This window comes from Anguilla anguilla, chromosome 12, assembly GCF_013347855.1.
Source record: "Anguilla anguilla isolate fAngAng1 chromosome 12, fAngAng1.pri, whole genome shotgun sequence".
Classification (NCBI taxonomy): Eukaryota; Metazoa; Chordata; class Actinopteri; order Anguilliformes; family Anguillidae; genus Anguilla; species Anguilla anguilla.
The window spans coordinates 41,087,941-41,102,632 of NC_049212.1; the positions used below are offsets into that span (position 1 = coordinate 41,087,941).

The 14,692-nt window shown below is 38.3% G+C and overlaps 2 protein-coding genes across 2 annotated transcripts; both read left to right on the top strand.

Moving 5' to 3' along the window:
• Positions 1 to 2,817, top strand: LOC118210109 (olfactory receptor 51E1-like). The gene is made up of 2 exons (XM_035385986.1): positions 1 to 125; positions 1,373 to 2,817. The coding sequence occupies exon 2, from the start codon at positions 1,394 to 1,396 to the stop codon at positions 2,363 to 2,365; it is 972 nt and encodes a 323-aa protein (XP_035241877.1). The 5' UTR covers positions 1 to 125; positions 1,373 to 1,393; the 3' UTR covers positions 2,366 to 2,817.
• A 2,957-nt stretch (positions 2,818 to 5,774) lies between these two features.
• On the top strand, positions 5,775 to 8,474 carry LOC118210139 (olfactory receptor 51E1-like). The gene is made up of 2 exons (XM_035386046.1): positions 5,775 to 5,857; positions 7,206 to 8,474. Exon 2 carries the CDS (start codon positions 7,227 to 7,229, stop codon positions 8,175 to 8,177), a length of 951 nt encoding a protein of 316 aa, XP_035241937.1. The 5' UTR covers positions 5,775 to 5,857; positions 7,206 to 7,226; the 3' UTR covers positions 8,178 to 8,474.
• The last annotated feature ends 6,218 nt before the right edge of the window (positions 8,475 to 14,692 follow it).

Here is a 14,692-nt window from a genome sequence, read left to right on the forward strand (position 1 = left end):
GCGTGAGTGAAGATTCCATTCCTTGTGTTGTTTGCAGAACACCGGCAGAATCAAGGCTGTAAGTTACAATATGCACAAAAATATTCATTTTACAGGAGGACAATATGAAATGAAATATCTGCTGGGTATGTACGCATTTATATTTTTGATGAAATGCTTTGTCTGCCTTACACATTACACAAGCCAGGTACTTCCTGATAAAACAGAATTATTATTTTAAAGATTTCTGTTATTATTATTATTATTAGTAGTAGTAGTAGTAGTTGAAGAGTAATATAAATATGTTGCTTTGCATTTTTCACCTTGTGTTCACATTCTTATTAAGATATTTACAAGTCTAATCATACAGAAGAGAAACCTGTGCACATGCTCATTTAGTGTACACAAACTGTGATGAATCAAGGACTCCGCATTTTCTAAACAAACTACAAATTGCTGAGGATCCGTGCTGGACCTGTGCTGGACCTGAGCTTCACCTGTGCTGCACCTGAGCTGGGTCTTTGCTGGAGCTGAGCTGGATCTTTGCTGGAGCTGTGCTGGGCCTGTGCTGGACCTGTGCTGGAGCTGTTGCTCTTGTTCAAATAAGATCTGACCTGAACCAGAAACTGCCCGATTTCATTTCTGACCCTGAGACAAATTCCAACTGAGCTGGGAGATAAGAGCTACACCAACTTCAGAATTCTGTCATGAGAACACGCCAGGAAACCAAGAAACAGATGAACGCGTGCAGCCCAGTCAACAAATAAAACCCATAAAAATAAACCATTTAGCTAGCGCTAACATAACAAAGACAAAACTCGGAAAAACAGACCCTTATTGTCTTACTTTTAAAATCCGGCTGATTAATCTTGAACTCAGCTTAACTGTATCGGGGAATCATGCACTGTCAACAGCCAGCAATGCTGCACATCAGTGTCATATGTACAGCTGTTTTTGCAGGAAAAACCAAAATGCCAGCGTCAGAAATAAAATCAGCCCACCAAGTGTGAATACAACTGAAAATCCAGCAATACCCAAAATGCACTGCAATGGTGACGACAGTATTTGTTGTACACCATAGCCTCTTAAAACCTTGGGTGTAATAAAAAGCCAACCAAGCTGTGCTCACCAGTTTGGCTCTATTCGGGTCGAATACGGCAGGGTTCGATGTGACAAAAAAAGGGGTACGTGTGGGTAAAGCATACAAGGAACTGTGTAGCCAATCAGATGCGATAACATTTTTGTGGGAATTTTATCAGGACAATGGAGTTAATACCACAACAGTGGTGCCATGGTGACAGTGAGTTTGCACCTCGGTTGCATGGCTCATATGACGAATTTGTGCTAAAACCCTACAAGTGGTTAATAAATCCATGTCATTTTTTCTCTGTAGGATTTGTTGTACAACTACACCATGGAGAATGGATCAGTGGTGACGTCATTCATATTGAAGGCATACACTGAACTGGAAGACCATAGATATGTATACTTCACAGGTTTCCTGTTATTGTTCATTCTTATGGTATTAACCAATGTGATTCTTATTATAGTAACTTACACTGAGAAAGGTCTTCATGAACCCATGTACTTTTTTATGTGTAATTTAGCAGTGAATGGAATTTATGGCACTATATCTCTATTACCATCAGTCCTTGGTTATTTAACATCTCATTCTTATGAAATATCTCTGACTGCTTGCCTTTTACAGATCTATTGTATACAGACATATGCTACAGTTGAATTTAGTATTTTAGCTGTGATGGGCTATGACCGATTTGTCGCTATTTGTCATCCATTACACTATCACCAATTAATGTCTCATAGAAAAGTGTGCACCCTTATTGCATTGTCCTGGATTTATCCTTGTATTGTTTTTGGACTTTACTTTATATTAACTGCACAGCGTACTTTTTGTGACAGGATCATAGAAAGGGTGTATTGTATTAGCTTTGAATTACTCAAACTGTCCTGTCTTGAAATCTCTACTCAGACCAAAGTTGGCTTTGTTGTAACTATTTTTTTAATTGTTCCACAGCTGCTCATGATATTATTTTCCTATGCACAAATCCTCAGAATCTGCCTGTTTGCTTCTAAGGAATCTCAGACCAAAGCTATTCAAACATGCACCCCACACTTACTGTCTGTGATTAATTATTCAGTAGGATGTTTTTTTGAAATTATTTCAAATTATCTGACATTAAGTCATTTCAACACAGCTCAAGTACCATATAAAGCTCGCATATTCTTATTCCTTTACTTCCTGATCATTCCCCCATTGTTTAATCCTGTCATTTATGGAGTTAGCATTACAGCCATAAGAGCTCAGATTTTAAAACTCTTCACCACTAAAAATAAGTTAAATCTACCGCAGGTGAGGATGAAGTAGCCTCACGCCTACTACTTTTACACATTTTTAAGCCAAATGCCTAAATGAGCTATAACATTCTTTATAGATAAGCAAGCATTGGTACAGAAATGATCACATTTTAATCAAATGATCAAAAATATCTTTCTATTTTACAGGGATAGGACTTATTTGGGTATTGGCCCAATTGGGCAAGGGACAGATCAATAAGCTGGTCTTAACCAATCACATAGTGGCCATGGGCCAGTAGGCACTCCTTATTGTTGAGCCCTGCAACCATTGCCTTATAATGTAACACCACCTGATACTCTGTAAAATCAATCAGGTTGTAGGATGTTTTAAATAAAACTTTACTTGATTCTCTCATTGTATATTCTTCCTCACTCATTTTTCTTTACAGAACACATTTCCTCGTGTTACTTCATAGCCATCCGACAGTGTTAAGCAGTAATTAAATGCATTTTCATGTGGGCTGAGCTGGTGCCAATGGCTGAATCCCATTTGATTGGCTCATTCAGTTTTTGAATGACACATCTGTCCAGCCAACGTGGGAGTCCACCGTTCATTCCAGTGTGGTGGGCCTGGGTGAAGATCTCCTGCCCACATGTATAAATAATAACCTATTGAGAACCACTGGCCTACATCAATGCTCACATGCCCTCTATCGATTGCATAAGAAGCAATTTTGACCAAATGCAAGCAGTCTGAGCTTTAGTTAGGTAAACCTTGGCATACTACTCAACAAAAGATAAACTGTATTCAATCAACATTTATCCTTCACATTGACTCACATTGAGGACATATTTACAAAGGATCTTCTTTCCAGCACAAGATCAACATGCCTATTCATAAGAGGAGACATCGTAAGCATGTTAGAGTTGGGGAGAGTCACAGTTTTCGGATTTTGCTAATTTATCAGACAATACCTAGCCTAGCACTATGAAATTTTTACTTCAAATAGCTTTGACATGTCAGCAGTGTAGTCATTAGCTGTTTAAATTACATTAATGACTTAAGATGGATTGGGATGGCAGGTATGCCATCCCGCCAAGTTAGGCCTTGGTGGGGCGGCATGCCCCATACCTATACAGCACTGAGAGTTTGGCACTTTTCAGGGTTTCCTACAGAAATAACCACACTGACCACAGACTCTCAGCCCTTAAAAACATTCATTTCTGTACCTTCTGAAACCATTTCCACAGACAGAATTCACAAACAACTTCACACGTCTGCACAATAAAGCCCCAAACTTAGGGGAATTTTCTTCTTCTTCTTCATCTTCCTGCCCGATTACATCATCACAATTCTGCAAGCCCACAAACCATATGTCTCCCCATTGGACATTTAGCTACACCACCCAATCATTTAGCAACACCAACCAATCAAAATGTCACATACACACGCAAAATGGACTTACCTTTTCCTCAAGAAAATTCTCAGTCAGTTCAGCTAGCTAAGTATGCTAGCTAAGTATGATAGCCAGGCCACATGGAATGAAACCAGAGCTCAGCTGTGCTTATTGGCCTGATTTCTTTAAAAGCACAAGAACGACAACATTAAGCAACCTCTTCTTTTTGCAAAACCTTTCATGCCCATTTAACTAAGTAGGTGTTTATGAATGAATTCCCTTATGCAATATTGACCTTCAAATTATATCAGAATTTTCAATGATTACGTTTCACATACACGCGCTAAATTAACAAATTTCACCAATAAAATTCACACCTTGGACAGCTACTTTGTTGGTCGCTCACTGGTAACATCATTGCCTTGGAATCGCAAATTCATAGGATCGAATACAACCTATGGCTCAGGCAAATCTTTAATTTCTTATGCACACTTATTTGCTAACTAATAATTTTCTATTGCTTTTAAACTAATGCTGTTGCTGTTTTCAGAATATCAGAATCTTCAATTCATATGTTTAGCAAAAGTCACACACAGGGAGCCACATGCATTTCATGACAGCACATTTATTTCTTCTCAAAAAGTTACAACAGCTGACCACTGTGGCATTTCTAGGAACTACTTTTTTACTAGGCTACTGTAGAAAACCTTCTTATCAGCGAAGGTCACATTTCTACATTAATGTTACCTGTTCTCTATCTACAAACACACAAACAATTGGTATGCCTGTAGTGTCTACAACACCCTATTAAAAACATGACTCATTCATAAATATAACTACTAGTAGTCTACGTGAAAAAAGTACATATGTACAACAGTTTTTTGACACAATTCAGTATTTTTTTTGAACAACAGCATATACAATAAGTTACTAATACCGTCTGTTTTATATACCGATCAATAAGGAAAATCACCTCAGTCATGGACAGTATATTTTCTTTGTACTATGGTCTGTGATCATGTCAAACTTCACCTAAATGCCCATTCTGCAGAAAACGTATTGTTTCAACTACACAATTAAATCATGTGTGGTCATTTCTTTGGTTCTACTGTTATTTTCTGATATGCAAAGATTGCTGGGAAATATGTCTGTGCATGCTATTGTCCAATGTCAAGTCTTGTATCTGTCACAACTGTTTTTCCTTCTCAAATTAAACACTCAATTAAATTAAAACGTCAAACACGATGTGTAAAATTAAGTTCTTTAATAAATATTAAACACCATTTAAAATGCCTAAGGTTTCCCCAAAAGGACACTACATGTACAGGAGATGGTTTTCAACACCATCTAATGTCCCTAATCTCTAAATCTCAAGTCCTCTCCATGAGCTCCCTGGGTACCAACCCGCTCATTTTCTCTTAAGATGGCATTCTGTAAATGTATAGCTAACAGCAAAAAGCATGTTGATTGTTATAGCAACTCAGAGGCGGCATAACTGCAACGGCTATTACATTTAAGTTTAAAGTTACCGTTTCGTTCTCTTTGGCGGTACCAATGGCGAAAAGCAGTAATTGCAGGTGTGTTTTTGGACCTCACTTCCCAGAGATCCAACCGGATCCAACCAGTGTCGCCTGTGTGATGTCAGTCAGTTGGCACCTGGGCCACGCCAACTATCACACTATTTACTGAATAAAAAATGGTTGTTATAAGTAACGTTATGTACATACTCATTCATTGTCTAACATTAGGCTTACTTAAGCTATCTTTACACTGCCGAGCTGAACCAAAACCATTTTGGCTTTACAAACAATGTAAGTTTGTAAAGCCAAAATGAACATTTCCAGTGTGTCCGCTAACATCTTTCCTGCTGCTACTCTTTTAACACACTTGCATGGTGTTGGTGTGAATACCTTTAGGGGATTGGTGCTTAATTATAACTATAACATCACTGCAACTGTTAGTGAATTGAATGTAGTCCAGCTATGACATCACCATCTGATAACAACCTGTATGTTTACATGGGCCAGTCCTTTATAAATAGCGTGAGTGAAGATTCCATTCCTTGTGTTGTTTGCAGAACACCAGCAGAATCAAGGCTGTAAGTTACAATATGCACAAAAATATTCATTTTACAGGAGGACAATATGAAATGAAGTATCTGCTGGGTATGTACGCATTTATATTTTTGATGAAATGCTTTGTCTGCCTTACACATTACACAAGCCAGGTACTTCCTGATAAAACAGAATTATTATTTTAAAGATTTCTGTTATTATTATTATTATTAGTAGTAGTAGTAGTAGTAGTAGTAGTAGTAGTAGTAGTAGTAGTAGTAGTAGTAGTTGAAGAGTAATATAAATATGTTCTTATTAAGATATTTACAAGTCTAATCATACAGAAGAGAAACCTGTGCACATGCTTATTTAGTGTACACAAACTACTCCACATTTTCTAAACAAACTACAAATTGCTGAGGATCCGTGCTGGACCTGTGCTGGACCTGAGCTGGGTCTTTGCTGGAGCTGAGCTGGGTTTTTGCTGGAGCTGTGCTGGGCCTGTGCTGGACCTGTGCTGGAGCTGTTGCTCTTGTTCAAATAAGATCTGACCTGAACCAGAAACTGCCCGATTTAATTTCTGACCCTGAGACAAATTCAAACTGAGCTGGGAGATAAGAGCTACACCAACTTCAGAATTCTGTCATGAGAACACGCCAGGAAACCAAGAAACAGATGAACGCGTGCAGCCCAGTCATCAAATAAAATGCATAAAAATAAACGGTTTAGCGAGCGGTAACATAAAATTTGGCTGTTTAATATTCATATTCTGTGTGTAAAGGCTCTATTTACATATTTTTAAATACCCCTAATGCTTGCTTTATTTTATCTGGGGATCATGCAGTGTCAACAGCCGACAAGGCTGCGTGTCAGAGTCATATGCACGCCTGTTTTTGAAGGATGTTGGCATAGTCAATCAGATGTACTGGTCAGGTCCCCAAAGACAGATATCATTTTTGTGAGAATTTTATCAAGACACTGGAGTTAATACCACAACACTTAGAGTGCTGTGTGATGTCTGAAAAATATGTTCTTTAAATATATGCACACAAAAAGATTAGTACCCAAACCAAACTTGGTAGCTTTTATATTCACTCTTAATTTGCTGTTTTATTTCTTCAAGTCATTTAATTAAACAGACTATCTACTGTGAATGGTAAATGGTAAATGAACAATAACTGTGAGAAGAAACATCTTAATCTGCTAATGAATTTATTACAATACAAGTGTTATAGTTCCTTAAGTGTCCACAGTTTACGGTCTATTAAAAGCTGCCATACACAGCTCAGTATTTGTAAAGTCTTAAAATCATTTTTCACTGACAACTCTGTTGCCATGTCCTGGAAGATGCATCCTAATATCCCAATTAAAAATAAATAAATAAATAAATAAATAAAGCAATCCTTCTTTCTCTTCAGACAAAAAGTGGTTAATAAATCCATGTTATTTTTCTTTGTAGGATTCAGTGTGAAACTAGACCATGGAGAATGGATCCGTGGTGACATTCATATTGAAGCCATACACTGAACTGGAAGACCATAGATATCTCTACTTCACAGGTTTCCTGTTATTGTTCATCCTTATGGTATTAACAAATGTAATTCTTATTACAATAATTTACATTGAGAGAGGTCTCCATGAACCCATGTACGTTTTTATGTGTAATTTAGCAGTGAATGGAATTTATGGGGCTATATCTTTATTACCGTCAGTACTTGTTAATTTAACATCTCATACTTATGAAATATCTCTGACTGCTTGTCTTTTACAGATCTATTGTATACACACATATGCTGCAGTTGAATTTACTACTTTAGCTGTGATGGGCTATGACCGGTTTGTCGCTATTTGTCAGCCACTACACTATTGCCAATTAATGTCTCATAGAAAAGTGTGCACCCTTATTGCATTGTCCTGGATGTATCCTTGTATTGTTTTTGGACTATATTTCATATTAACTGCACAGCGCACTTTTTGTGACAGGATCATAGAAAGGGTGTATTGTATTAGCTTTGAATTACTCAAACTGTCCTGTCTTGAAATCTCTATCCAGACCCAAGTTGGCTTTGTTGTAGCTATTTTATTAATTGTTCCACAGCTGCTCATGATATTATTTTCCTATGCACAAATCCTCAGAGTCTGCCTGTTTGCTTCTAAGGAATCTCAGACCAAAGCTATTCAAACATGCACCCCACACTTACTTTCTGTGATAAACTATTCAGTAGGATGCTTATTTGAACTTATTTCAAATTATCTGAAATTCAGTCATTTCAACACAGCTCAAGTACCATATAAAGCTCGCATATTCTTATTCCTTTACTTTATGATCATTCCCCCATTGTTTAATCCTGTCATTTATGGAGTTACCATTACAGCCATAAGAGTTCAGATTTTCAAACTCTTCACCACTTGTAAAAATAAGTTAGGCTAAATCCACTGCAGGTGAGGATGAAGTAGTCTCACGTCTGCTACTTTTCACATTTTTAAGCCGATCGCCTAATTGAGCTCAAAATGGAATTCCACTGGGGGATAGGTTCAATGAGAAGTGTCGACACTGGTTGTTTTACAGCTGGCAAGAAGACTGTAGATTATTTCTTATTATTTCTGCCTGTAGAATTCAATCACATAGGTTTGGGCACCTTGTTGTCAAAAAATACATGTCTACTGTACATTCCTCTGTGTTCTAAACCATTTAAAATCATATCTGATGTCTGTTACATAATGTAAAATAAACCTTTCCTTGATTTTGTATTCTTGCCGGCTAATTTGTCTCAACAGGAAACAGTTTCATGACAATACTTCAGAATGATAAGATCTTAAGCAGTAATTAAAAGCATTTCCACATGGGCTGAGCTGTTCTTAATGGCTGAATCCCATTTGATTGGCTCACTCAATTTTTGATACATCTGTCCAGCCAATGTGGGAGTTTGCCCTTCATTCCAGTGTGTTGGGCCCATGTGAAGGTCTCTTCCACACATCCTCAAAAATGATTGATATGTTAGTCGGTACAAATATTAATGAATGTTCACGCTGTATGGTTTAGTTTAGTCATTGATAAGCAAGCGTGAGCATAAAAATGAATGTTACTTTTAAGTTGTTAAGTTTTTGATAAGTAAAAAAAAAAGGATAGCTGTAACATTATTTGTAAGAAAATGTTGGTATAAATATTAATGAATGATCAAGCTATAACATTCTTGATAAGCAAGCATCGGTAGGGAAATGATCAAGTTTTAGCATACTTTCCAGGACAGTAAAAATATCTTTCTCTTTTACTCGGATAGGACTTATTTGGGTACTGGCCCAATTGGGCAAGGGACAGATCAATAAGCTGGTCTTAACCAATCACATAGTGGCCTTGGGCCTGTGGGCACTCCTTATTGTCGAGCCCTGCAACCATTGCCCTGTAATGTAAAGTGCGGTTCAGGTCGGATATTTGCGTCCGAAACCGAAGAGAACAGTATCCGACCCGACACGAGCCCGACGAGCATTCTGTATTTTGGTGTCCGCACCAAACCTGATGCAATTTAAAATATACATAGCTCACTGCCTAAAATCATTCATGTTAAGTACATAAGTATGTAATGCTAGCTACGTTGTAAACAATGGAGTGTGTGGGGGAAAGACGCCTGTCACTTTCCAACGCGCTGCTGCTGACTGTAAACAGCAGACTCACTGATTCAGTTGCTAAGTAACCACCGTCAGCAAACCATTCTAGCCTTGCTTGGCTAGCTAGCTGCTATCGACAAGGTAAAAACGTTAGCCAAACACTGTTACTAACGTTAGCTAAACATGCCATAAGTACGTAATGTCCTTGCAACGGAACCCGACGCATTTGACGCAGTAACGAAGGCTGTGATTGCAGTTTGACTTGTACCTGCTTCAACGTGCACCCTCGGTCCAGATGACACTGCAGGGACGAATTTCCCGTCTTTTTGCTGTCATATTTCATTACAACGCTGCATGCATGCGCTTGCATTTAACAAAACCAATTGGCTGTTTTGCTTCCGCAGTTACAACCAAGTGGAAGTGTTTCCATAGTGGTGATTTGCCATGGTGTTCGGTAATAATTAGCCCTCCCGATGAGAGCTTTCGCTTGACTTCATCCATGGTCGCTTTTTTTGTCTTTTCTGCCAAAAACATGCGCAGCAGAGGTAGTGACACAGATTCAACAGAACACACACCCACGTCGCACGCACAGGCAGGCAGCAGCACAGGCAAGATATCAAGTCATTTTATTGAATTAAATAAGCCACGCAATTAAAATTAATCTTAAAATAATTTAAATAAATATAGCTTAAACATGAATACAATCATAACCGAACCCGACCGAGTCCAAGCATTAACAGTAAATCTTCGGTCCGACTCAACCCGAACACGCCAGGTCCCGTCGGGCCCGGGTCGGGTATCCACACTCCACTGTAATGTAACTCCAACTGATATTCGGTAGAACCAATCAGGTTGTAGGAAACTAATCTCATATACTAATGGGGAAAGCAATGGGCAATGGGGGAAAGCACTGATTTGCCATGTTCTGTCTCAGGGTATTAGTCACTAATGTTACCTGTGCTGTCTTCTCTGGCTGACTGGGTGTCTGAGATCTGCACTGGTTCTATTAGCCGTGCTGTCCGCCTGTGCAGTAACTGCACAGTTGTAGTACACAGTCTGTTCTGGTTTGTTAGCTTTGCTGTCTGCCTGTGCAGTAACTGCACAGCTGTAGTACACAGTCTGTTCTGGTTTGTTAGCTTTGCTGTCTGTGTGCACAGTGACTGCGCAGTTGTAGTACACAGTCTGCACTGGTTCCACTAGCTGTGCTGTCTGCCTGTGCAGTAACTGCACAGCTGTAGTACACAGTCTGTTCTGGTTTGTTAGCTTTGCTGTCTGCCTGTGCAGTAACTGCACAGCTGTAGTACACAGTCTGCGCTGGTACTGTTAGCTGTGCTGTCTGCCTGTGTAGTAAATGCGCAGTAACATTTCAGCAAACAGATGGACTTACAGCTTCCAACAAGATTCTAAATGAGATTTTTTTTTAAATAATGCTGAGGCCTACACAGTTGTTAGCCCTGCCAGCTAGGGTAGACCACAGGCAACTCTCAACCCATAAACAAATCCCCTCATTCAGCCAGGAGTTCACTTACCCAGCATGCCACTTCATGCCCTGGGATCCACTCCCTATCTGCTACCTCTGCTTTACCCCTGTCTGAATATTACAAACTGGCGCATATGCAGGGCAGACTGCCTACTGCCTACTGCCTACAAAAATTTGAATGGTATGATTTTTTGACTAAAACTAATTAGTGTTTTTATTAGTCTTTAATGCCTTTAACACACACTGTATTTTTTATGGTTTCTAGGGTTAGGTTTGTGTGTGGTTGGGGGATTCTAGTTCTAATATTCTGCTGGGCTTGTCGTATGTCAACACCCTCTTATGATCATTATGAATGTGTCCCTATGACAAGTAATATAGACCTGAAACACAACAGAGGTTGTGATCTACCATTCATATAAAAAAAAACATAAAGGTTCAAAATCTTTTTTATCTGTATTTTCTAATTCTCTAGGATGCCTCAAAGGCATTTGCTGAAGAAAATCACCAAGTGGAAGGCACACAAAACAAAACAACATTGCGGGTCATCTAAACCCGCACATAACAGAAAGGTTAAATAAAGCTTAAAGATAATGTTATCCCTATTTTTATTTTAACATATTAGGCTACAACTATTTAGTTACACCTATAATGGGAAATTAAAACCGGGCCATAATTATTAAACATTTAGGTAACATTTACTGAAATGTTGACCGTAAAAAAATTTAAACAACTTTGAACAAATTACTCTATTGTGAGATTTGTTCAAAATGTGTTCAACATGACAGCTCTAATAAATATTTACTGTGTGTGTTTGTGTGTCCTTTCATACATGCACTTCTTTCCTCCATCTGTTTACTGTACATTATCCACATGCAATCTGTTTGCAAACTGCATAATTCCAGGCCCTCTCCAGATGGAAAAAGAGAAATGCAGATGACAATGATGTAACTTCTCTCATCAAAGTGAGAGTGGCCTGAGCCTCCTCTTCAGCTCACAGGGAGACCGTATGAAGCAATCAGGGGTCAGAGTCCCCAGGCTGTCCAAAGGGAGGTCATTATTCCCTCTCTCTGAGACCCATCACCCTCAGCTCCTCCCTCCATCCCCACTATAATCTACAGGGAGCTGCTGTTGTTCACTGTGTCCTTTTGGTCTCAGGTGTGAAGGGCTCTAAATTGCTATCCAGGGGATGGACATGTACAGTGGACTAATGACCTCCTGTAATGTCTAATGACTAATGAATGATGGACTAATAAACATGTTTATCACTTAATTGGCTCTGTTTGCTGTTGACCCTCAGAGAGAGAGAGAGTCATCAGATCCATCTACCAAAGGGAGTAATCAGTTCACAAATAATTTTTAAAGAAAGTTACATCACCTGGCTTTGGCCTTCTACTTGTATCTGTTCAAAAAGTGCAGCGTGCAGCCAAATTCATCTTAGTTCTGACAACAGAATTAGAGAAAATGGTGATATTAGTTTAAAGTTTGATACTCGTTTCTTCACACAAAGTAAAAAATAATTGAATAAATGCACAAGCTTTGTGGTAAACTCATACTCTTGAATTGCAAAGCCAAACTCAAACAATGTCACTCTGGGTTATATAGTTTATACATTAGATTATACAGTTTGCCAAGCTAGAAAGCGAACTATTTCAGCATCCAGCTGAAAAAAAAAAGAAATAGACAATGGATTACATCAGTTGTCACAGTAATTGTGGTTCCGTCCTAACATTAGTTATAACTGCAGTATCTTTGTGTTTGCTACATTGGCAGTTTCTTCTTAAAGTACGCCACCATCATGTTAGCTAACTACTTAGCTTGCAGTGCTATAATTGCTTATTTAACTAGCAGGCTAGTAATGCAATAATGTTCTATGCGAATAAACACATATGTACGGCAGTGTCAAAGTGCACAGCCATGTAATAGTGTTACATCCGATAAAGATTCGATGCATCACAATATGACAGAACCGGAGTCGACCGTGCATGGGAAGCCGATGGTGCAGTAACATCGGTTCAAGCACCAAGGGCCCTGTAGGAACTGTCCAAATTGTAAGCTTTTTATGTCTAATTGCAAACTATTGGCTACTTATTGCATTACTAGCTAATTAATTAGAGAGCTGTAATGTACATGGAAAGCTTATGTCAAAGCATTATTACTATTGTAGCTGATTAACATTGTAGCTGGAAAACTTGTAGCTGATTAAAACCCCATTATCTCCAAAATGATATACAGTACAGACATGGTTCAATGCTTGACATAAAGAGGACGTTTGTACCAAAATGACCAGAAATTACTCTCATAGAATCCCTGCTCCTATGGGAGTCTCACTCCATAAACATACAAGACATATTTAATTTGAAAAACAACAAAGAAATAGAAAATTTGCTTAGTATTTACTTTACCCTGTCGAGAGTATGTATTTCTGATAATGGATGAAACTGACATGTTTTTTCCTGAAAACTGCCCCAAATGGCACCAAACCTCTCCAAATTGTAATACTGCACATATCCTACTTTCCAGATGCTAATTTTATTTATGGTGGCACCCTCTGGGACCCCACAAAACAAATATATACATAAACTCTGCCAAGACTATGTCCTTGAGCTACATTTGCACCATTTTAATAGGCAGTTTAAGTGTAGCAAGCAGAAAGAAAAGGTGTTAAATCCTCCATGCCATGATAACTACGTTGCCTAAACTTAACAGCCTTCTAAACAAATATTGTTTGATGTGACCTGAAGTGTTTCGAATGTGGAAAAGACACCCATTCAGGAAGCTTTTCCTGGAGTCAGAAAAATGATTGCCTCTTGCATCACTCACATTTGTACTGGTGAACTATGTAACTATAGTTCATGGAATTTACCTCAATGACTATCGATTATTCATTCGTTAACATTAAAATTACTCGATCAAAGGAATTACTGTAAATTTGCATCCATAGTTTAATGTATTCTGGTGAACTTTCAAACAAAATTCTGCATGTTTGTGTGGTCAAATGAATATTTTCTGTGTTTTTTAGAGCATTCTTCTGCTGCTTCTGCATTTACATACATACCCTGTATGGTGCTGTCATCTCTGGGGGATTAGTGCTTAATTATAGCTGTAGTGGCAATTTAAGTGTATTGAACATAACCCAGCTATGACATCACCAACTGACTGCATCCCATATGTTTACATGGGCTAGACTCTTATAAAAAGCTTGAGTGAGGATTTCATTCATCAAGTGTGTTGTCTGCAGGACACCAACACGATAAGGGTTTCAAAAAAAGATGCAAAACAACTTTTGTAGAGGAAACTGATACTAAATTACCAACCTGCTGGGTATGTATGCTTGTTGTGCTTTTGCTGAAATTTTCTCTGTTAAATGTTACACATGCCAGGTACTTCTTGACATAAACATAATTTGAATTATAATAACTTCTGCTTCATTATTATTATAATTTGTATTATTATTATTATTTAGTAGTAGTAGCAGTAGTACTAGAAGCAGTAGCAGTCATTTTAGTAGCAGTACAGTAATATTAGTATAATTTAGCTGCTGTGGTTTTAAATAGAGTCCGACCGATATATCGGTTTGGCCGATATATCGGCCATTATTTGACTTTTTTGACGACATCGGGATCGGCAGTTATGCCGCCGATGTGCCCCGATTTTTTAATAAGTATAATAAACAAAAAAAACAATGATTATTTATCTGTACTTGTCTGTTCGAACGTTGTAATTGCTATTTACTAGAATTATCCAGTAGAGGGAGCTCTAATACAAGTGTGAACTGCAGCAGCTGACGCGCTACTTCTCTAATAAGACGTTTGTCACTCGTGCCTCATCCAATATTCTCCACTGCAAGACTTCTCTGTACA